Source organism: Stigmatopora nigra, chromosome 2, assembly GCF_051989575.1.
Source record: "Stigmatopora nigra isolate UIUO_SnigA chromosome 2, RoL_Snig_1.1, whole genome shotgun sequence".
Taxonomy (NCBI): Eukaryota; Metazoa; Chordata; class Actinopteri; order Syngnathiformes; family Syngnathidae; genus Stigmatopora; species Stigmatopora nigra.
Genome location: NC_135509.1, coordinates 19,606,285 through 19,629,560, shown reverse-complemented (window position 1 = coordinate 19,629,560; position 23,276 = coordinate 19,606,285). Strand labels below are relative to the sequence as shown.

General features: G+C 40.5%; 2 protein-coding genes across 4 annotated transcripts in view; one reads left to right on the top strand and one right to left on the bottom strand.

Moving 5' to 3' along the window:
- Nucleotides 1-2,935: 2,935 nt before the first annotated feature.
- On the bottom strand, nt 2,936-11,036 carry LOC144193270 (uncharacterized). 2 transcript variants are annotated; one of them, XM_077712060.1, is made up of 4 exons: nt 10,698-11,036; nt 10,558-10,618; nt 7,742-8,354; nt 2,936-3,784 (listed from the first exon to the last, which is right to left on the bottom strand). In XM_077712060.1, the coding sequence occupies exons 3-4, from the start codon at nt 8,270-8,272 to the stop codon at nt 3,197-3,199; spliced, it is 1,119 nt and encodes a 372-aa protein (XP_077568186.1). In that variant the 5' UTR covers nt 8,273-8,354; nt 10,558-10,618; nt 10,698-11,036; the 3' UTR covers nt 2,936-3,196. The 2 variants fall into 2 exon arrangements, with proteins under 2 accessions (XP_077568186.1, XP_077568185.1); XM_077712059.1 differs by having other exon boundaries at nt 10,558-11,036.
- Nucleotides 11,037-12,528: 1,492 nt separating this feature from the next.
- The window catches only part of chka (choline kinase alpha), a 33,326-nt gene continuing 22,578 nt past the window's right edge, over nt 12,529-23,276 (top strand). Inside the window, exons 1-3 of one of the 2 annotated variants that reach the window (XM_077741279.1) lie at nt 12,529-13,024; nt 14,783-14,891; nt 19,855-19,908. In XM_077741279.1, the coding sequence (XP_077597405.1) occupies nt 12,789-13,024; nt 14,783-14,891; nt 19,855-19,908 (399 nt within the window). In that variant the 5' untranslated portion in view covers nt 12,529-12,788. The remainder of the gene's footprint in view (nt 13,025-14,782; nt 14,892-19,854; nt 19,909-23,276) is intronic. The other variant, XM_077741286.1, reaches the window with a different exon arrangement.

Below are 23,276 nucleotides of genomic sequence, written 5' to 3'. Positions count from 1 at the left end.
CAGAAGCCTGTGGATGGCTACCAAAAGCGCCTCATTGAAGTGAAAATGGCCATGGCAATGTTACCAAATATTAGCGCTGCTGTATGTATATTTTTGAACCAAACTTCATGAATATTTTTTTTTGTGACAAAGAAGTATCTGTTCCAATCACTATCAGAGATAATCAGAGTAAAAATAACTGGAAACTCAAGAGAGCCATGACATTATGTTCTTCACAAATGTATGTAAGCTTTTGACCACAACTGCATATATACATCTACACACAGACACAGACCGACACAAACACAGACAGGCAAAGACAGACACACAATTACACACACACACACACACACACACACACACACACACACACACACACACACACACTCACACACACACACGCACGCACACACACAAACACACACACACACGCACACACACACACACACACACACACACATGATAGATCTGAAAATCCAACTTCAGGAGCAAGTTAAGAAAGAGCGAGATCCATTTAATAGGATATAGGTTTATTTTCGGACTGCAGAATGTGTAGAAAGCTCAAACAGCTGCGAACACGCTCACAGTCTGCCGTCCTCCCAACTCTCTATGAACGAACAGTGGGTCAGTGTTTATATAGGAAGACAGGGTAATATTTGTAAGACAGTGATGTAGGACAGATTTTATGTAAACAAAACTTTGGGCTAATACGGTTAGACATTGGCAGGTTTAAGTTATATGCAAACACGATATTTTTTTAGCTCACACAAACTGCCGCAGCCTATCTTATATTGCGCGATTCGAACAAACTGTTCCAAAGTGAGTTGGCCACATCGCACAATACAAGGAAACAATTGCAAACCCTGTTAGCCAGCCTATTTTAAATTTCGCCAGGCGAAAAAACATTTGCAAGGCCAGCTAGTTAACTATCTTAAATTTCGCGGTGCGAACAAACAATTGCAAGGCCAACTAGTTAGCCTGTCCTACATTCCACTGTCTTAACAAACAATAGTAAAACCAGTTTGCCCACATTGCTCAACATGAACAAGCAATTATTAAGCCAGTTCTATCCCACAACACACACACAGACAGACACACACAGACCGACTAAATGTTGTGTCTGAAGTTACAGATCCCCATACTTACCAACCTGCACCAAGGAAAACCGAGGCATGAGACTGCGCAACATTTTAAAGCAACCGGCGGCTGGAAAATGGGAAAGCCGGGAGGCGAGAGTACATGACTCGCGCTCGGCTCCACGGAACTCTCTCTCTTCCCAAGTCGCGCTTTTATTAAGTTTCAGCATTGATGTCATGAAAAAGGTACAACAGTCACTGAGACGTGTTAAAGACATAGATTAAAATTATTGACAGGATGTCCTTTGTCATAGAGAATTTGTATGTCATGAAACCTTGCACATAATCTTTCAATCCGTGTCACGGTTAAATGTCATATGGACCTTCAATCCATATCACAATCATCAGTGTCACTAGGCATCACTGTTCGGCTGCAAATTTGTCATAGAGCCACGCATCTTTGTAATAGGGAATATGTATGTCCTTTGAAATGCACGTTATTGTGACTCCTGTTTTACGCAACTTCACACACACACAGACATACGCAGACAGACACTGACAGACAGACACACGCAGACACCCACAGACCACACCCACAGAGAGCCACACCCAGACCCACAGACACGTATATGTTTATGCTTATGCATATGTATGTGTCTGTGTGTGTCTGTGTTTGTTTGTGTCTGTGTGTTTGTTCTGTGTGTTTGTGTCTGTGTTTTTGTGTCTGTGTGTTTGTGTCTGTGTGTGTTTGTGTGTGTGTTTGTGTCTGTGTGTGTTTGTGTCTGTGTGTTTGTGTCTGTGTGTCTGGTTGTGTCTGTGTGTGTCTGTGTGTGCATCTCTGTGTCTGTCTATGTGTGTGTCTGTTTGTGTGGGAATGTATGTATGTTTGTATGTATATATGCCAGCGGTGGTCCGTGAATTTCCTAGCGACGCCTTCAGCCGTCGGAATCAATGCAACCCTCAAAAACTATTTATACATAAAAAACTATTTGATGGCTATAAAACCTCTACTGACGCTACAGCTTGTGACGCAAAAAAATCATTAATAACAACCTCTTACAATTTAAATATTATTTAGGAATATAGCCATATTTTACTCATCAAAATCCATACTTCATCCTTTCCTCCTTCTTTTCTATCGCCACTGAAAGTCGAGCCTGTTCGGTCGTATTTCTGGCATACATTTTTATTCAATTTAGTCCTGAAAATGTTCCTTCCCGGTTGTGACAGGCTTATATATACCGTATTTTATTGCTGAATACGAACCGTTATAGCGCTGGCTAAGCTACGGAAGCAGCCCCAGATGCTATTTTGGGTGCGCAGTGACTGCTGGATATAGTCGTTTTGTCAATACACCCAGGTTGATGGCTATGATAACTTTGCACTAATAGTATCGATATACTATAACGGCGAACACACTAATTTGGTGCTACATGCACCAAATGCACGCTACACCCGCACACTAAAAACATGTTTTTAAAAAGGCAACGGAAGCAAGAGTTCGGTCGTACTTTATTTAGCCATTTAACAATGTACTCACGTCATCATCACCCACAAAACCATTATAGTTCCCATTTTTTGTGTCCACGCCGGGTCCCCTCTCCACTGCTCCCATGCTGCTCGCAACTTTGGTTTGAAACCCCGGTCATTGCCGATGTCCAGTTGTAGTGTGTGTGTGTGTGTGTGTGTGTGTGTGTGTGTGTGTGTGTGTGTCTATGCCTATGTCTATGTGCATGCATGCATAGAGTTGTGGGAAATGTACATACACTTGTGAAGAACATAATGTCATGATTCTCTTGAGTTTCCAGTTATGTTTACAACTTTTTCTCTGACAGAGTAACAGGAACAGATACTTCTTTGCCACAAAAATATTCATGAAGTTTGGTTCTTTTATGACTTTATTTTACTTCACTTTAAAAAAAAGTGATCAAATATGCTGGGTCAAAAATATACATGCAGCAGCGCTAATATTTGGTAACATGTGCCTTGGCCATTTTTACTTCAATTGTTTTAGTTCATTTCAATGGGAAATGTTCGTTCGAGTTACGTGAATATTGACATACAAGCTCGCTCCCAGAACGAATTAAACTCACATCTCGAGGTTCAAATGTACAGCAAATACAAAACATTCACAGAATTGGTTACCACAGCCAGCTGTCTAGATGCTGAATGCAATAACAGGACCCTTCCAGAATAGCTGATAGTTCCCCATAGCTGTTCTCTCTCCAGGAAGGGAGGAGTTTCTCATTGTTGAGGGCCTGGAGTCTTGGCGTTCCTTCTCGAAGAACGTGATACAAACAGGGCCAGCGACTCTGGATCCTCAACCTGGTGCGCTTGTCCAATGTGATGCCGCGCACAATTTTCTTGGCTCTGAGCTCACGCAGAGCAGGCAGCTTTAGGCAAGAGAAAACCAGGCCTCTGCTGGGTGAAACGTCTAAGAACTCCAAAGAAAGCGACTCCAGAGTGTAAGAAATACCGAGGTTCCTTAGCGGTACCAGTATGTGTAAGGTTAGCGATCTTAGGTTAGGGAGGGATGTTGTTAAAGTCTGCAGTGTGGATGGAGTCACTCCTTTGAAGACCCAGAAGTACTTGAGCTCAAGGACTTTAAGCTGCTGAAACTGGGTGAGCAGAGACACTGACAAATCTGACCAGTCAAAGTGTAACCTCATTTTGTTGACACGAGGACAGCTCTGGGTGAGTTTGGTCATCAGCTCCTGAAAATTGGTCACCTGTGAAAATACATTAAATTCGCATAAGAAAATGGGACAAAGCTGTTTATACATACAGTAGGTTCAATAAAAATGTACAACGTTTTTTCTTTTTGGTTCTAAACTCAATCAATGGGGATTTGAAATAAAATTCTCTCATCTCTCCACTCATCCTCGAAAGGGTAGTTGGGGTTGCTGGAGCCTAACCCAGCAGTCCTCAGGTGAATGGCAGACTACACCCTAGACTGGAAGTCAGTCAATCGTAGGGGAGATTATTTCAGTACAGGCAAAGGGACCCGTCTTCGACAGTCCTACCTGCTTTGGCAAGGCTGTTATTGCGCGTGTTTTGGTAATCTATGATCGGAACCGGAGTGGTGTTCTATTGTTAGATTTCTGCACTCGTCGTGGACTGACAATAATGAACACCATGTTCAAGCACAAGGGTGTTCTTATGTGGACTTGGCATCAGGACACCCGAGGCCGCAGTTTGATAATCGACTTTCTGGTCGTGTTATCGGTCCTGCGACCGCATGTCTTGGACACTCGGGTAAGGGAGGGGCGGAGCTGTCAACCGATCACAATCTTGTGGTGAGTTGGCTCCAATGGTGGGGGTGGATGCCCATGCCCTAACGTTTTGTGAGGGTCTGCTGGGGACTCCTATTGGAGTCCCCTGTCAGGAGTTTCATCCCCACCTCCGACAGAGCTTTTCATGTCCGAGAAGAGGCCGGCGACATTAAGTCTGAGTGGACCAGGGTTCGAGGTTCTGTTCCTGAGGTGGCAGACCGGAGCTGCAGTCGCAAGGTGGTTGTTGCCTGTTTTGGTGGCAACCCCAGAAACCTCTGGTGGACACCGGCGGTAAGGTAAGGGAAGCCGTCGGGCTGAAAAAGGAGTCCTTATGGGCCTTTTTGGCCCACTGGACTCAGGAGGGTACCGGGTGACGAGGCAGCACGCCTCTGTTCGCCTCCAAGGGAAAAACCTGTGCATAGAAGGAGTTCGGTGAGACCATGGAGAATGACTTCTGGGTGGCTTCGAGGAATTTTTGTGTTGGTCCACCATTCCATGTCTTAGGAGGGGGAAGCAGTGCACCATTAACATAGTGTATAGTGGGGATGGGGCACTGCTGACCTCGACTTGGGACGTTGTGAATCGGTGAGCCGAATACTTTGAAGACCTCCTCAACTTCATCGATACATCTTCCCATGAGGAAGCACAGCCGGGGAACACGGCGCGCATTCCCTTGTCTATAGGGTTAAAGTCAGGTGGTAAAAAAGCTTCTAAGTGGCAAGGCTCTGGGGGTGGATGAGATCCGATGGGAGTTTCTAAAGGCTCTGGAAGTTGTGGGGCTCTCTTGGTTGACACGTGAACAGTTCATCGTGAACAGTACCTCTGGATTAGCCGACCGGGGTGGTGGTTCACCTTTTTAAAAAGGGGCACCTGAGGATGTGTTTACTGAATCTGTTGCCCCCTTGACCAGACATCAAAAAAACGGAAAATGAGAAAAAAATTACAGTACCGTAATCTCTTAATGTAGACCAGACATGCAACGATAAATGAAAAACTCCAAAGTATGATCACCCCCATTATAACTACCACAATAATGTTTTCGCGCCTCCAAGGAAAGTAGAAGTACAATTATCAAAAAGTGTATAATTATAAAATATTACAGTATGTCAAGACTGTCATGTATTAATATCTAAATATTATATATATATATATATATATATATATATATATATATATATATATATATATATATATATATATATATATATATATATATATATATATATATATATATATATATATATATATATATATATATATATATTTTTTTTTTTCTTTGACATTTAAGCTAATTGGGACCTGATGAGCGTAAAAACAAACAATTATCTTTTTACATGTTGTATTTTCTGAGAAAAATGATGTCCACATATTGTAAGTGGATGCCAGGCCCTTGTAGTACAAAATATAACAACCAAAAACGTGATGTCCAAGCGATGTTTCATTCATAGACGTTAAAACAAATTTTATTTAGCGTTTTATCTGTTTATCATTTCTCCATTTTGAAATAAGTGACTGTATAGGCGGCATTACCTTGCGTTATGGTGTTTCCTCTTTGTTACCTTAACTTTGTGCATGTCAAGTGTAATTCAGTCATCATTTTTTAGCAACAAATACGGCTTATATACGAGAAAATAGGTACATGTTCATTATGCACTGTCCCTTTCTTAAATGAATCAAACTCAAATATTCAAGAGAAAATACATGTTATTTTACCTCATTGAAATCATGCAAAAACTGTCTATGACGTGCTAATAACATTTAAATATGTAAACTACTGTGCAATCCCAATATTGAAAGAACTGCTTTTGGCTTTGGAAATGTAAAGTCGAACTTGTTCATTCAGGTGGGCGTTTCCATGAAGCCAGCCTGCAGCGTTCCCACACATGATGATGATGATGAATAGGATCCGCACACTCAGTTAATATTTGATTAAGAATGTCCGGGAAGGCATCATGTGAAGAGCGTCAGGCGATCCGTGTGAACCCAATGACAGTCCGTTCATTTTTTTAATAGAGTGCCATCCCCTGCCTGCCTTTTCCGGCTGGTGCCGGGTCGCTCGCTGCTGGCATGAACTGCCAGATCGCAGGCCAATGTCACCGGCATGTGCCAAAGGATGGCCGGTCGACGTGGCCGGCGTGTGCCCCCCGGATGGCCGGCTGATGCGGCCGGCATGTGCCGCCGGATGGCTGGCCGACGCTGCTGACATGTACCACCAGATGGCCGGCCAACACGACTGGCATGTGCTGCTGGATGGCTGGCCGACACGGCCAAAATGTGCAGCTGGATCGCCGGCCAACCGGCCGGGAAATTAAACTTCCACGTTGCTCCTTTGCGCCGTCCAACCGTCAATTAGCCGTCCAGGGAGCTCTATTTTTGGATAAGTGCAACGACGCCAGCCCACTGCCTGGACTTCAATGGAATCTCAACTTCCATTCCGGCGTCCCGCCATGCTTGCCGGCCAAACTCCTCTATTTTCTGATAAGGATGATGGCGTCCACCGGAACGTCGCCCGGAACTCTCATTTCTGATAAAAATTAGCCCGCACAGGGGCTCAGAAAGCAGTATTTTCAGATAAAATTGACTGCCACCGCCCGCTATTGTTTTCCCTCGGTGCTGAGTTGTGTGACAAACCTCTGTCTTGCGCTATTTTCTTAGTGGTAAGCGGAAGACAGGGGAGTGGATTCCGCTTGCGAGTTTCTACATGAATATTCACATTTTTATGAACTTTTTTTCTCGTCAAAAAATTCTGCAATCTAGTGAAGCCGCGAAAGTTGAAGCCGTGAAGTGAAGATGGATCACAGTATACACAATTAAACCAAAAATGTTAAAAGAACGCTGCCTCGTCATGTAGAGGTTCACTCGCCTGACTTCGGGTGCGGGCATGCGCGGGCTCAATTGCCGCTGGTGGCGGTATGATTGGGAGTGTGGATGGTTGTGCCTCTCTGTCTGCTCTATGAGTGACCGGTGACCAGTCTAGGGTGTAGTCTGCCTTTTGCCCGAAGACAGCTTGGTTAGGCTCCAACAACTCTTTCGAGTATGGAAGATGAAGAATGATTGAATGTTATAGTTGCAGGCACATGCACCCAGAGGAGTATGAGAGAGAGCACATTAGAACAAAATTGTGAATCAGCTATTTTGTGGAGAACAAATATTTTTTGCCCTACTGCTTTATAGCATATATAAACTGGATTGGATTACTTTACTCATCCCGTATTTGGGAAATTTCACTGGTAAATTAATATTGCCCAAAATGTGCTTGACTGTTTCATTTTTTTGTTCTTGGCTGGCAAATAGTATTAACAAGTCTTTTTAGCAGACTGTGAGTGGCTATCTCTCTGCTGCGCTACATATTTATATGATTGCTGTGGAGTCAATAAATAGTTACACAATCCATGTGAATAAATACCACGTTACCTGGTCCATCTTAGTGATGCTGTCTTGGTGGGAACTGGAGCTGGAATGAACCCTGAGGTCCAGCGGTTCAAGAAGCGTAAACGTCCAGTTGAGGTCTAACTGACTGAGGTCCCTACAGTGAACATTATCTAAAAGATGGCTTAATAGGTCACGCCACTTGTTACAGCGATCCCCCAAATCAAAGCTAGCCTTCAGTGTCAGAAGGCTGGCCCGGCGTGAGATGAGATGGTGAGTGTAGTGGTGAACCCAGGATTTCCACCTCTCAAACTCTCGATTGGAGACAAGCAGTCCCTCTTGCCCCAAGTTGAAAACTCCTCGACGCGAATAATCAGCAACACGCCAGAGCTTCCATGAACGAACAAGGCAACTCCAGCTCACACAAACTAGAGCACAACTACATTTATCCACCTCATTCAGGAAAGACAACACATGTAGCTGGCACTCCACAGGAAGGAAGTTGAAAGCGAAGTATTCTTCCACAGCTTTCCGCCGGTTGCTTACAGGAATCAAGGGTCTTTTACGCGGTGACATGTTAATGGTGGACAGTGGTGGATGTCAGAATCTCCACTGGGAGGCTCTGTTGTCAGGCTTTGCCATAAATCTCCCTCTTCTTCTTAAAGATAGGGAAGAAAAGAAGAACATAAGTGACACGTTGAGAAACAGAAAACAATTTCTTTATTGGCCAGCTGAAAAAAAAGTGATTTACTGATAAGAACGTGGTTATAAAGTGCTGTGAAAAAGCATTTGCCCCCTTCTTGATTTCAGTGTATTTTGCAAATTTACACAAATTTCAACCATCAAATCAATTTTCGTCACAGAGACAACCCAAGGAAATAGAAAAGGCAGTTTCTGAATTATTTTATTTACCTAGGCAGAAAAATACAAATTTCTCTGGCCTTCTTTGAGAATGTATCCCCCCCTTTGTTAAATCATAATTGCAGGTAGGTAAATGGAGTTCAATTTCACAGGCCACACCCACACCTGGTTACCACCACGTGTTGAATCAAAAAAGCACTTAAATAGAATGTGCCAGACAAAGTGAAGTATGCTCAGATCAGAACATTATGCCACATTCAAAAGAAATTCAAGAAGAAATGCAAAAAAACAAAAAAAGTCTGGAAAAGGTTACAAAGCCATTTCTAAGGCTTTGGGGTTTCAGCGAAAATTACTAATTAAAAGAGTGCAATGAAAACTCATCCAGGAGGTCACAAAACAACCTAGAAAAACATCCAAATAACTGCAGTCTTCGCTGGCCTCAGTTAAGGTCAATGTTCATGACTCTACTCTAAAAAAAAGACACGCCAAAGCACGTAGGTGGCATGAGGTTGACCGAAATTGCAAGGCAATATGGCCAAAACTCATCCACCATCGCTACCATATTGAAAAGCCAGCACCCCCTGTTTGTTTAGAACCAAAAGAAAGTTGTTGTGCTAAAATTATTTTTTGAAAAATGGGTATGATGAGAAAGAAAAAAATCAGTTTCACGCAAATCACAGCAAATGTGTATACAATTATGTACAGGTACAGTAATACCTCGACATACGAGTGCCCCGACATATGAGCAATTTGAGATACGAGTAAAATTTCTGCCAAATATTTATCTTGACATACAAGACACAATTTGATATACGAGCATACAGCGGACGTGAGAGGCTGCTCATAAGAACATCATGGGCACTGTCTTTCTGGTCGCAACTCTCTCGTGCAATGTCTCTACGAGCACTGGACGGAGCGTTTCTATTTTTTCCCCCTCATTAGTCCGAATGACAGAGCTTTTTCGCTAATATGAGCGGAGTACAGCGGTACCTCGAGATATGAGCTTAATGCATTCCGGGACTAAGCTCGTATGTCGATTTTCTCGTAACTCAAATGAACGTTTCCCATAGAAATGAGCTCTCCTGGTCTACAAACACCACAGTAATAGTGAAGAAGGTCCAGAAACGACGGATAGTCGGCTGCTCTCTGCCCTCACTGGAAGACATTGCCAACCATCATTACCTCAGCAGAGCTAGGAACATTGTCGGGCACCCCTACCAACCTGGTCACAACCTGTTCCAGCTGCTACCCTCTGGCAGACGCTAAAGGTCTCACAAAGCACGGACAAATAGTGAAGTAACATGAAAATACGTTGGGCGATTTGTCTCCTACGGGTTGACTGAAGGTAAGTGAGGAGACAGTGAGAGGTAAGTGATCCGTTCGGGGGGTGATGCGATGTATCCATCACGGCAAATGGCAACGGGTCTGAAATTATCACTTATTTGGGACTTTTGCCCGGAAGCGCACCTTATTATTACTATTATTATGTTCCTACATGACAGATCTCAGCAACTCTTAAGTTTAAATCAGTTTGCATTATATTATCGCAATGTTTTACATATTCAGATTTTGTTTTGGGGTTGAGTAAAAAATACAAAGGCTGTATTGTAATAACAGTACATAGAGATAACGTCTTTCTGAGAAGATTCATATTATGCAAAATGCCTAGGGCATGTTATCAAGCAGTAAATTAAGCAACATAAATATTATAATAATATAATAACCCTTTTAATATAGTGCAATATTAAAATACATTGTTGACTATTATTGTTTTCCACGTGTCTGTACCTCAAATATGCACATAATAAATTGGGGTTTGAGTCAAATAAGTTTAAAAAGTTGCTTTACACACAACATAATTCGTTTTTTTTCCCACCGATTTGGCAACCCTTTTCTTATTCAGTTCATACATTACTGCAATCGTTATGAATAAAAATGCAGTTTATAAAATTTTCCAACAATAAGGGTGCATTTCGAAAATAAAACGACGTTTATGTTACCTTTTGGTGGAACAGGCTCTGCACCCTCGATCCCCGGTTTATAAAGCTAACATGCTATTAGCTACGGCAAAGAAAGATGACAGATGAGTTTCCGACGAAAGCCTTCGTTTTGCAAGTTATAAAACAACTCAAACAGAGACCTTCTTAACTTTGCGGGTAGCAAAGACCTAACACTTTACAAAAGTGTTTTTTCTCTCTCTATTTTCCGCTTGGAGCCACTCGTGCCGGACAGCTGACTTCTGTTGTTACTGTGTGCTAAGGACTTCGCTGCCGTGACGTAATCAATAGCGTCGTGTTGTACTGTGTCAATTGAAACCCTAGAGGACGCAACCCGCTTCTTATTGTATAGAAGTTTCTTCATTTCTCATCTCATTTCATTTTCTGAACCGCTTTAGACTCATTAGGGTCGCTGGGGGTGCTGGAGCCGATCCCAGCTGAGAATCGGAGGCTGGCCAGCCGATTCCAACGCACATGGAGACGGACAACCATGCACTCTAATGACTAGTGAGGATTTTCCGGGGAAAAGACAGCAATAAACGTCAATGGCGTACGGGCAAACATTGCCCGAAAATGGGGTAAAAGCTAGCCCAAAATAGCAATTATTGATTAATTACAAATACTGGAGCTTTTAGAAATCAGAAACAGGCTCGGAGGATCATTTCCCCAGGAAAAAGACAGCGATGAATGTTGTTGATACGTCTATATACGTCCATATGCAAATGGGCAAAAATGCACTATAATGTGGTAAAATCCACTTCCTAACAGCATTTATTGATTGAATACAAATACTGGAGCTTTTGAGACATCACAACCAGGCCAGGGGGTGATTTCCCCGGGAATAGACAGCAATGGACGTCAATGGCGAAGCGGCAAAAATTTGCCATATAATTGGGTAAAATCCACTTCTTAGGAGCATTTAGTGATTAATTACAAACACTTGAGTTAGATTTCTGACCCTCGCAACAAATAATAGCTGAAATGTGATTGGTTAAATGCTTCAATATGAAAACACACATCTGGAAGCAGTGCAACCAGGGGCAAAAGCAATTAAAGGAAGCTAATAGGCAATTTGGAATTATTTATTAAGTATTGATGGACAAGATAAAATATATCATTCAGATATTTCTTAGGCCAGCAGATAAGGCCTAGAAGGCCCTGACGGCCCGCCACTGCAATATATTTTAAAACACAACTTCACGGTTACTTTGACGACCTTGATGTTCAAAATAACTCAACTTAAATGCCAAAATTCCTTGTCATGTCGTGCAGTGCTCAATGCATACCTGTCAACCTCTGCCGATAACTGCCCTTATGATTCCCCGTACAAACCCCCAAAAAAACTTACAAACACCGTACGACGCATGTTTGCTCGCAGTAACTCGTTTCTTACTAGGTGGCTCCTCCATGCTGGCTTCCACGATATTTACTATATGTGTATCTACGCATGCACATGTCATCCTTTATCGTTATTGCCATACACACCGCTAAAAAAAAAAACATACGATTGAGGATAATTTTTGCTGGTATACCGTGACAATAGTAACGATTGATGACAGTAGCGTCGTTGGCTATCAGCCTACAAGACTATCTGGATTTTAGCCAAAACGGTCTTGTTGAGATCGGTTTTCATAAATATTGGCGATTAAAAAAAATCCCCGTGCAAAAGTCGGTGTACGACGTACATGATTTGAAATGGTAAAACATGTATAAAATACGTGTAAAACGTACAAGTTGACAGGTATGGCTATATGATATTTTAACACACAATTTCCCGGTTACTTTGACGACCTTGATGTTCAAAATAACTCAACTTAAATCCCAGAATTCCTTGTCATGTCGTGCAGTGCTCAATGTATTACATGCTTAATGATTGAAGTGAATGATGAAAGGCTTGTTGACGTCCAAACGCAGATAACCCATTCCACCAGGCTGCGCCCGAGCCAACCAATCAGACCACGCGATTGATGTACGTGAGTCACGTGACCACAACATCCACGCCCTTCCATTTTGGCTGTAAATCTGCACGCTTGGCGAGTCTTCTTCATTACCACGCACAGCTTTCTTAGTGCGTTTTAATCTGCCCGTCTGCGAACTAAAGATCACATTCTTTGTCGCAATTACAGCGTTGAAATAGAGTAAAAATATTCTGCTTGAAAGTGCATTGTACGGCGTGTCAACGAATCTATAACACGTTACAGAAATTGTTCGAGTATTCAGCTTTAAAAGCTAAAATGAAAACCAAATTTATCAACGGGGTTTCGGCATCCCCCTCCATGTCGCTTGGTTTACTTGTGAGCGAGACCACCTTGCAGGCTCAGCCTGATGGACCGGAGGATTGCAAGGAGCTGGTTCGACCCGAGTTTCCTGACCAGGACACGCGGTTAAATGCTTATCTGTGGTGTAAGGAGTTTCTCAATGGAGCATGGAAAACCCTGGCGGAGGGCGACTTTGATATCACCGTTATAAGGTACGTCGTGTTTTTTTTATCGTTTGGTTGTAAAATGTTGCTCAAACAAACACACATCCAACGCATTATGCCCATTGAAGTGAGTAAGAAGAATTTAACAACTACCATTGCTTTGTCAATCAATTGTTGCTATTGTGAAGACCCTCATAAAATATCAAACTGTTCATTGTAGTATTATTTTTTGCTTAAGATAGGACTGGACTCAGTATAAATGTATACAGTTTTAAGAATAATTTGAAATAATGCTAGGGCTATTTTGTCCCTCTCATTTTTCATTTTCTAAACCACTTTATCCTCACTAGGGCCAGAGGCGGGGGGCGGGGCGGGGTGGGTTGAACGGGTCACTCTTGTTTTTGTGGACAACCAATCGCAGGGCACAAGGAGACAAATAACCATTTTTGCTCCCACTCGTACCTAGGGACAATTTAAGAGTGTCCAATCAGCCTAGAATGCATGTCTTTGGAATGTGGGAGGAAACCGGAGGACCCGGAGAAAACCCAAACAGGCCCGGAAAGAACATGCAATCACCACACAGGTGGACCGACCTGGTTGTGAACCCAGGACTCCCACTGTGACACGCTAACCACTCAGCCGCCTGGCTGCTCGGGCCGTTATGTGTTTAAAGTACAGTTATACAGTTATACAGTGTAGATGTGCTTGTATATATATGTATGTGTATGTATATATATATATCTCACCAACACCAACACAGTTACCTATTTATATATTTATTCATGTATTTATTTATTAACTTACTATTAAGTACCCATTTGTGTATAATGCCTTTTCTATTCCTGCATCCTCACCCTCTTCCTATTGCAACAAAGAAATTTCCCGATTACGGGATGAATAAAGTTATCCAATCCAATCCAATCCAATCCAACTTACGAATGTCTCTAAGTGTGAAATTTCCAGGCAATGAAAGTTATTTTGTATGCAAATGAATGCCTCGGGATAAAAATATCCAAGTTTCGAAACCCCCCCAAAAGTAAATGCATTCTTTATTTTATTTTTTTTGAAAATATTGTCGCGGATGGATTTATTCTCGCTTTAGAAGTTCACTCCACTATATACTGGGCTCTCATTGGCTCTCTCACAACAACGCTCCATTTTGTTTGACCCATTGTCTACTTGAACTTATTTTTGCTTGCGGACTGTTGAGTGCGGTAACATCCTAGAGCCGTACATTTGCATTTTTTTGTTCAAAACCGCATTCAAAATGGATGCAAGGTGTTGTCTCCATTTTGTCCGATGCTAACGGACAGACGGGCACCCGCACACACCCACACACCCATTCTCAGAAGTAGTAATATGTACGTATAAATAATTTAATATTTGCAGTTTATGACACAACCGTGTTATAAAATAACTATTGTACTTAGAAATGCGGCACCTGATAGTGTAGAGGTTCACTCACCTGACTTCAGTACGGGCAGGCGCAGACTCAATTCTCGCTGATGGCGGTATGCTTGTCAGTGTGATCGGTCCTCTGTCTCTCTTTGATCCCTACGGCTAAATGGTGACCAGTTTAGGGTGTAGTCTGCCTTTCGCTCGAATTTGACTGGGATAGGCTCCAACAACAACCCTCACAACTTTTGCAAGGATGCGCGGTATGGAACATGAATGAATGAACTTAGAAATGAAGAAAAACTTGGCTAAGAAATGTACTTGTCTCTAATGGAGAGTTGTCACTGATTCCTTTCAGGAAAGTATATCATTAATCTTTCTGATTGTTTTTCTTTATTGTATGTTTTCCAGAGGTGGGCTGAGTAACAAGCTTTTCCTGTGCAGCCTCCCAGACAGTGTTGATACTGTGGGGGATGAGCCAAGAAACATTCTTTTGCGCCTCTATGGGGCCATCCTACAGGTGGGAGTCTTCACTATTATTTTGTAATTTCTCTTAACAGCTCGTCTGCCTTAACAACTGCACACAATTGAACTGCACACAATTGAAAGTGAGTTTCTTGTGTTTCTATTCTGGTTACTCACATTTTTTTTTGCTGGTTTTGTTTTCAAGGAGAGCAGTCACACTGGCAAAAAATAATACGTAGTTTTTTTTTTTTCTTAACTTAATTGATTTGGGTCTTGTCTGATTTTAGGACTGATACAATTCTTGTGTATGCCCAAACCATATTCTGTTGTTTTGACCAGATAAGAAACAAACCTAAAAAGGTATTGCTGTTGCTACTGAATGGGACACAGAGATGTGGGCTTTGTGGGATGGTGCGTGTGATTTTTGTGGATGACGTGCTGAGTGTATACCTTTATTTACGCGCGGGGTTGCTTTCACCACAGCTGTGTCTGTGTTTATGCACGTGTTAGGCGTTGTTGTACATAGTTATGTACCCCCAAGGCTGTATATGCATGTGTTCTTTGCCATAGACTTCCCAAAGCAGCATGCCTTGGGCACTCTTGTTCCTAGTTGAACCCACCAAAAAACACGGTACAGTATGGGAACTCTGAAATCTCAGACGAATACAATGACATTTTATACTTTCATGAAGCACAAACGTGACTGCCAACACTAAGAAGGGTGAAAGTATCTTGGCCAAGTATACAATAACAATGGCCAGTCAAAATAACCAGCAGCTGGATTTGAATGCTTGATGCTTGAATCAACAGATGAGCCGCTTAACCACCTGTGCCACAGTTTCCCTCAAAGCTAGATTTAAGGAAGCCAAAGACTCTTAAATCAACAGGGCCATATTTCATGTCCATTTTACAAAAAAAAGCAGAACATGCTTATGCTTTTGTGCATACCTGTCACTCATATTCAACACATGGTGGACTGTGAACCTCTTTTCATGCTTGACACTTTTATAACTGTAATGGATGAAAGCAGTTTGAACGAGCACACAATGCTTGGAAATAACAATGAATTGTATTTGTACATTAAGACCTGCGATCTGAACGTAGCCTAAGTGTTAAAACCATCTCCTGTCTGTTTCCTTCCTCTGACGTATCTAAGTGATTTTCGTGAAGCAGTCACTTGGAACAACATTTGGGATTACTCTTTGAACAACTTTTGAAACAAATTTACAGATACAAATCCCCATGATGCATCATACCCATTCACACAGTAAATATGTTTATATTTGTAGATTAACACCAAAATGCACACACAGTAAATAAAAAAACACTTAAAATTATAATGTTACAACATGGTTAGTAGGCTGGTTGGACACTCAAAATGTAGCCTAGTTATGAGTTTGAGTGTGAATATTTGCCGTCTCATTGTGCCCTGGGATTTGCTGACCATCGATTCAGGGTCCAGCAGCCCTTAGCTATTCGATAAATGAATGAATTCTCCGTAGTAGAGGAAATCTTTGAGTGCAATGGATTTTTCTTTCTAAATTTGCTTTAGGTCTTCACCAGAGCTGCACACACTGTAGCTGTTGTTTTGGGCCATTCCTCCAAACAGACTTAGAGCGTTGTTTTAATCTGTTGCTGAGGAGCACAGACTTTCAAGTCTCTTCACAGATTTTCTACGGAGTTGAGTCTGGCTTGACGACTCCTCTGTTGTTCGGGTGTTGTTTAGGTTGAGGATAATGCTGAAAGACAGGATTGCCAAGTTTCATTTTTAACCAATGTTCTCTCTAATTTTTTGTTTGTCTGGGCAGAAAGACAATATCCCTGAATGATGAACTAATCCGCGTTCCAATGGCAGCTCTAGCGGTGTCTGAGGGTAATCCTCAGGCGCTTGTAGTGACTCAACAACAACAACAACAACATCATCATTGCTCGCTATGGGCACACACACCAGTATCACACCTGCCATAAGCAGGTGCATGTCTACTACTCATAAATTATTTAGTAATAATAAAATGTAATGATTAATATAACTGAATGGGCGGCCCAGCAGTTGAGTGGTTCGCGTGGCGGCCTCACAACTCTGGGGTGCTGAGTTCAAATCCAGGTCGGTCACTGAATCAACTTCAATTTGAACAATTTCAACTTATGAACAAGCGCTCGGAATGTAACTTGTTCGTTAGTAGGGAAGCGTTTGTACATTTAAAATGTTTAGTACCAAAAGTCAATTGTTGCGCTATTAAAAAAAATCTCTTGAAAAATTGGTTTTTAACAAATGAAAGATTGGATTTAGACACTTAAAGGTGAAGAAATGCAATCACTCGTCTATTAGGATCCGACAGGTGTTTCTGGCCATCATAAAAAAAAAAAATAACTATATGTTGCACGGTTTAGACAAACATAGTGAGAGAATCTTAAAATACATACACGCACCCAACCATAAATCACGCTTTATAATGATTATAGAAAAGCAATGAGGCCTGTATGTCTTCATTTAACCATAGGAGTTGATTCTTTTCTGATGGTTTTGTTTTATTTTTTCTCGTGAATGTAGATACTGTGTCCTTGATAATGGTCATAAAAGTATTGCAGCTTCCATTAGTATGGTTATGGTAGATATAATCGTCCCAACTTATATTGTTTAAAGGCTGTGTCAAATTTGGCATCGCCTTTTTTGGTTCTCCCATCTGCTCTGTTTTTTCGAACGAATGAGTATCTATTCTTAGGACGCTTTTTTGAGAATGTGATGAGGTTATGGTCTAATAGACCTGTTAACATATTGAACGTCTTTTGGATACTCCCCAACTTATTGGAAAGTATCAGATCTATTCATGTTTAGGAAGAAGCAGTTAGTCTAGTAGGACTTCATTAGTTATGTATAGTTAAATTTAGTTAATGATTTCATCTCTCTCCGATTTGATTTGAGGCAGTTAAGTCTCCAAGCAAGATAACTTCATTTTTTGTGTTGAGTTCCCTGAGTAGGGCCCGAAGCTCAGTATACACTGTATTAGAGGCAGATGGAGGTCTATAAATGCCAATCAAAGTTATTGACATCTATGGGGATAGTGAAATATAAAGGCTGTTTCATTCAATGTTGAGTACGTTGACCCATTCTATCTGCTTACATTTAAGGTGTTCCCTAACAGAGCATCATCCCCCTGCCACGGTTTCCCACACGGTCCCTTCTGAAGATATTATAACCTTGGATCTGCAACCCTGCTATCACTTGAATTACATTTAGCCAAGTCTTGGTTAACAATATAAAAAAATCAAGATTTGAGTTACTTAATAGATGATGAATTTGGTCACAATCTGGCAAGATGCTTCTGATATTTAAATAACCACCAAGGAGTCCTTTTGGTTTATGTTGTGGGTCCAATGGTACTTTGGCTTGGTTAAGGGTGTTGTATAGATGACCAATTCTCTTTTTCATAAATACAATGCCTCTTGGACATAAGTCATTCAAGGACTTACTGCAGCACCGCTATTGTGAGTTTTTATTTTCGTCATATTTTCACTTTGGTTTACAATGGTTTACCAAAAATAACACCCAAACATTGCTTAAATAGGTAAAATTCAGCCTTTCTTTCTTCTTTATATGTAAAAAAATATATATTTTTTGCATACGTCGCCTAACCCAGCTGACTCCAGGCCAGAGGCAGGGGACACCCTGAAACGGTGGCCAGCCGATCACAGGTCACAAGGAGATGGACAACCATGCTCACCCATAACTAGGGGAATTTTAGAGTGTCCAATCAGCCTACCATTCTTGTTTTTTGGCATGTGGGAGGAAACCAAAGTACCCGGAGGAAACCCATACAAGCCCCACACAGACCTGGACTTGAACCCAATAAAGGTTTTGAATTTGATTTGATGACCCCAGAGCTGTGAGGGCGACGCACTAACCACTCGCGCTACCGGGCCGCCCCACTCTTCACCAATTATACCTAAAAAGAGGAGTTCTCATTTCGTATCGAGTTGGGAAAGGGTGTAAACAATTAAAGCACACCAAGATGGCAGCACAAGCTTCTGCATTCCAAAGTGGTGGCGAGGCTTTGACCTCGGCGGGAGCTCATGATTCTGCAACTATACCATGGTTATGTTACATAGCCCCGACCATGCTCAGATGCCTATTACTAAGCGTGTGTATCTAGCAGGGACAATATCAGCTCTGGGGCAAGCATGCGTTTAACGGAAAATTTCCTTTCTCATCTAACCTTTTTTTTTAAAATAGCGCAATAATTGGTTCTAAACAAGCAGGTGGGACTGGCGAAGCTGAGCCTCCTGCTTGTTTATTGCTAAATCCTTGTTATTTTCTTGCCTCAGTTATTAACATTTTGTCAGAGCACTCCACAAACTCATCCCTTGTGTGCTTCCCTGCATTTGCGTCCAACCACTTTCTATGTCTCACGACGCAACACTATTGTTACATCTAACTAATGAATTGCTATGAATGAGTCTAATCTAAACTTGGCTTTTATTGCCAGAGATTGCAGGGAGCAAAGACAGTGTGCCCTTCACCCAGGTAACTGCATTCATCTTCAAAACATTGTACCATTGAGGAATAGCTGATGTTGAATCTGAAGGCTAATATGTCTAAGTAGGTTTGATTTCATTGCCAGAGTGCACAGATACTAATGATTAAACAAACTGTATTTGTGCTTGAGATAGGGTTTCCCAGCAATGGAAATATGTGAGTCGATTATTGTACCATTAGTAAATTCATAAAAGACGTGAATATCTTTAGGCCAAAGGGTAAATATAATCTCAAGCCTTTAAGAAGGTCAGCTTGTAAACCACAATTGTATGTATCTTTGGCAATATTACCTTCGGTTAATATCTAACTTAAATTATGCATGAAAGCAGCATAACGATTATTCCGGTCTGTGTGAACTAATACTGAACATTTATTATACATCTATAAATTGTCTAATATAACTCATGGATGCATATGGATGGGTTCTCCTGTATAGGTTCTACTGTATTCATGGTTAGTTCTTTCCTTTTTTTCTTGTTGATAGATGTCCTGTAATAAAGGTGAATCCCAACAGTCAAACAAAGAGAATCAATTTCAAGTAAGTAACAGATCATGGTGCCAATATACTGCATTTTTTTTATGACCCTTGAAAACCTGTTCACCATTTTTACACACACACACACACACACACACACACACACATATATATATATATATATATATATATATATATATATATATATATATATATATATATATATATATATATATATATATATATATATATATATATATATATATATATATATATATATATATATATATATATATATATATATATATATATATATATATATATATATATATATATATATATATATATATATATATATATATATATATATGAAAAGTAAAAAGTAAAAGAAAAAGGAATATATTAAGAAATATCAAAATGTAATTTAAAAAAAGATAGGGCTGTAAAACATGAAAAACACTAGTGTACAGAGCTACTCCCACTGGCTCCCGTTTGAACGGCGCCATCTTGTAAATTTGTGTGCGTGTGCGTATGTCTGTGTATGTGTATATGTATATAATTATGATTATGTATATAGAGGGAGAGGGACATAGGGACATAAATGGGTTATGATTCTTTAGTCAGGGTGGCCCGGTCCAGTGAGTGGTTAGCACGTCGGCCTTACAGCTCTGGGGTCCCGGGTTCAAATTCAGGTCACGTCCACGTGGGGAGTTTGCATCTTCTCCCCGGGTCTGCATGGGTTTACTCCGGGACCTCTGGTTTCCTCCTACATTCCAAAAACATGCATGGCAAGCTGATTGGACACTCTAAATTGCCCCTAGGTGTGGGTGTGTGTATGGTTGTCCGTCTCCTTGTGTTCTGTGATCGGCTGGCCACCGATTCAGGGTGTTTCAACGCCTCCAATTTCAAATAATGGTGCAGTATGACTGTGAACTGTAGAGAATATGCAGCAGAGAACTATATTCCACTCCAGTACAAAGCGACTGCAATGAGTATAGTTAGTACATGTCAGGAAATTATTTGTAAGATTTGAAAATTCTTTTTAAACCACTACGGTTGATGCCTCATTAGGAGTTATATTTTGAAAGAAGCTACATGAATGACCTCTCAATAGTGCATCTTGAGTCACCCACAGGCTTCACAATGACCTCATAGTCACACCGCCATGATCTCTCCCATTGTGATGGTGATCCTTACCCCTCTTCAACATGTGATTGAAATGTATTCATCAGATTGTTGTAGACTCACACACCATTATCTATTTTATTTACCCTTGGCAGTCGGTAACACAACTGCTGTAATTTAGTGGAATTATCTCATACTCATGGAGCAAAGTCCTTAAAGACTGAAACACAGCTACGGTTCTAGTGATAGCCTAACTTTGATCGTCTGCAGTGTGTCTGGCCTAGGTTAATCCTATTTGGCCTGGAAAGAATGATACAGCATTGATAATCCCTTAGACATGTCTGACATGTCTGTCTCTACTGTATTTATTTATGTATTCAAAAGACATAGCCATATGTAGACCCCAGCAATTGTTATATAACACTCTTTCAAATCTTATCAGTGATTTTTTTTGACCCACATTCAAGGATGTTGACATTTCAGTCCCATGTTCTAGTTCAGAGCATGTCCACGTGGCAGATAAAATGTAGGGGTAGATATATTTTTTTATTTGACTGCCTTATTGACGCATGAATGATAACAATATTGTGGTTGCTGTAGCAGATGTCTTTAGCTCACAGTGCACCTGCTGAACTACTTTTAGATTAGATTAGAATAGATTCCATTAAACTTTATTCATCCCGTACCTGGGGAAAACCTAAAACTTTATGTACAGAAAAAATAACAGGTATGCTTAGTGAAAAATTCCTTATAGAACAGATGTAATCTTTGCAAATGATTACTTTAAATTTATAGTTGGGTGGTGTGATTATAGAAAATGGTAATACACACCTGGGTATTTAAATCCAGGTGCCATCACATCTGCATAAGGTTATGTATTTATACACAAGAATGTGAGTTGACTTTGCAGTAGCCATGATTAGTCGCGTCTTGTGTTTAATGCTTCACTGTTGATTATTCTTAAATATGTATGCATCTCCATCATCCAGATATTTTTGGGTTACAATTCACAGTTCTTTGAAGGGAATTTGGATTGCACCTATCAAATACATTTTATCGCTTTTAATGCCTCCGTATAACAAAGATTAAAAGATGGCTGTCCTTTATAGAATGAATAGTTAATCATTGTCCACTTGTAATTTCTTTGTTGCTATTTGTGTTTATATACATAATGTATGTTGTTTGAGTCAGTGTAACCTGCATTTTTCCATTACTGAAAACATACAAGATATATTGAAAACCGAACCATTGTTTAATCTGTTTGTCTTTTTGAGGCATATTTCTTTTGAATGTAATTTAACATGGTACTGAGAAAATATTGGTCCATTATATATACTATTACAGAGTTAAGTTTGCTATTTAACTATCTGAATCCATATCAATCAATTGGTAGACGCAATTTCTTGATCAATTGATAAAGACGCAATGTAAAGGTAATCTCCGTGAAATGTCTTCTTTTTTTTTTTTTTTGCTGAGGCACAGCACGAGCTAAAAAACTTCCAATTTAAATCTATGTCCCCTAAAATTAATAATGTGATGCCATTCTTATCAAAGTTTTATCTACAATAGTTAAATAAATCCCCCAAATTATGCCAAAATCAAATTTTTCACACCAATCTAATGTCACCAAAGTTGACGTCTGCGGAACTGAAAAAAATTCTGGATAAAGTGCCGTAAAAATAAATTTAATGTTTTAAATCTCATATTTGAATGACTTTACTCACAATCTTACTGAAAGGACACCCGTCATAAAATTACGTGAAAAGCAATGTTGTGTTCTCACACACACACACACACACACACACACATACACACACACACACACACACACACACACGTGTCGCTAAATGTCGATGCCCCTGAAATCCAAAAACTTCTGGTTCACGCAACGTAAAAACAAGAAAATGACTAGAATCTCTAACATTACGACTTTTCTACTGTCAATATTACTTCTATCTAATGTTGAACAAAGAGCTGACAAACAGCTGATAAAAGTTGAAGCCCAGGAAGCCAAACAACTCCTAGTTCACATTACAGAACATAAACAACACAAAGATTGTAATCTCATTGTATTACGAGTTGAATCTTGTAATAGTACAATCTATCATTTAATGTTCATTTGACGTTGTTTAGAACCAAAAGACAATTGTTCCACTGTTAAAAAAAAAAACTTTTCAAGCATGTTTAACAAGTAAAAGATTGAGTTTACACACTTAGAGTGAAGAAATGCAATCATCAATCTCGTCTATTAGGATGCGACAGCCATTTCTGGTCACCATAAAAAAATAACATCTAACTCTCTGCGT

Bases quoted from the DNA above. Each gene is read 5' to 3' on its own strand.
- LOC144193270 (XM_077712059.1), bottom strand. From the start codon at position 8,272: ATGTCACCGCGTAAAAGACCCTTGATTCCTGTAAGCAACCGGCGGAAA. The intron at 3,785-7,741 runs GTAACGTGGTAT...GTATTTTCACAG, and splicing joins GCATCACTAAGATGGACCAG to GTGACCAATTTTCAGGAGCT.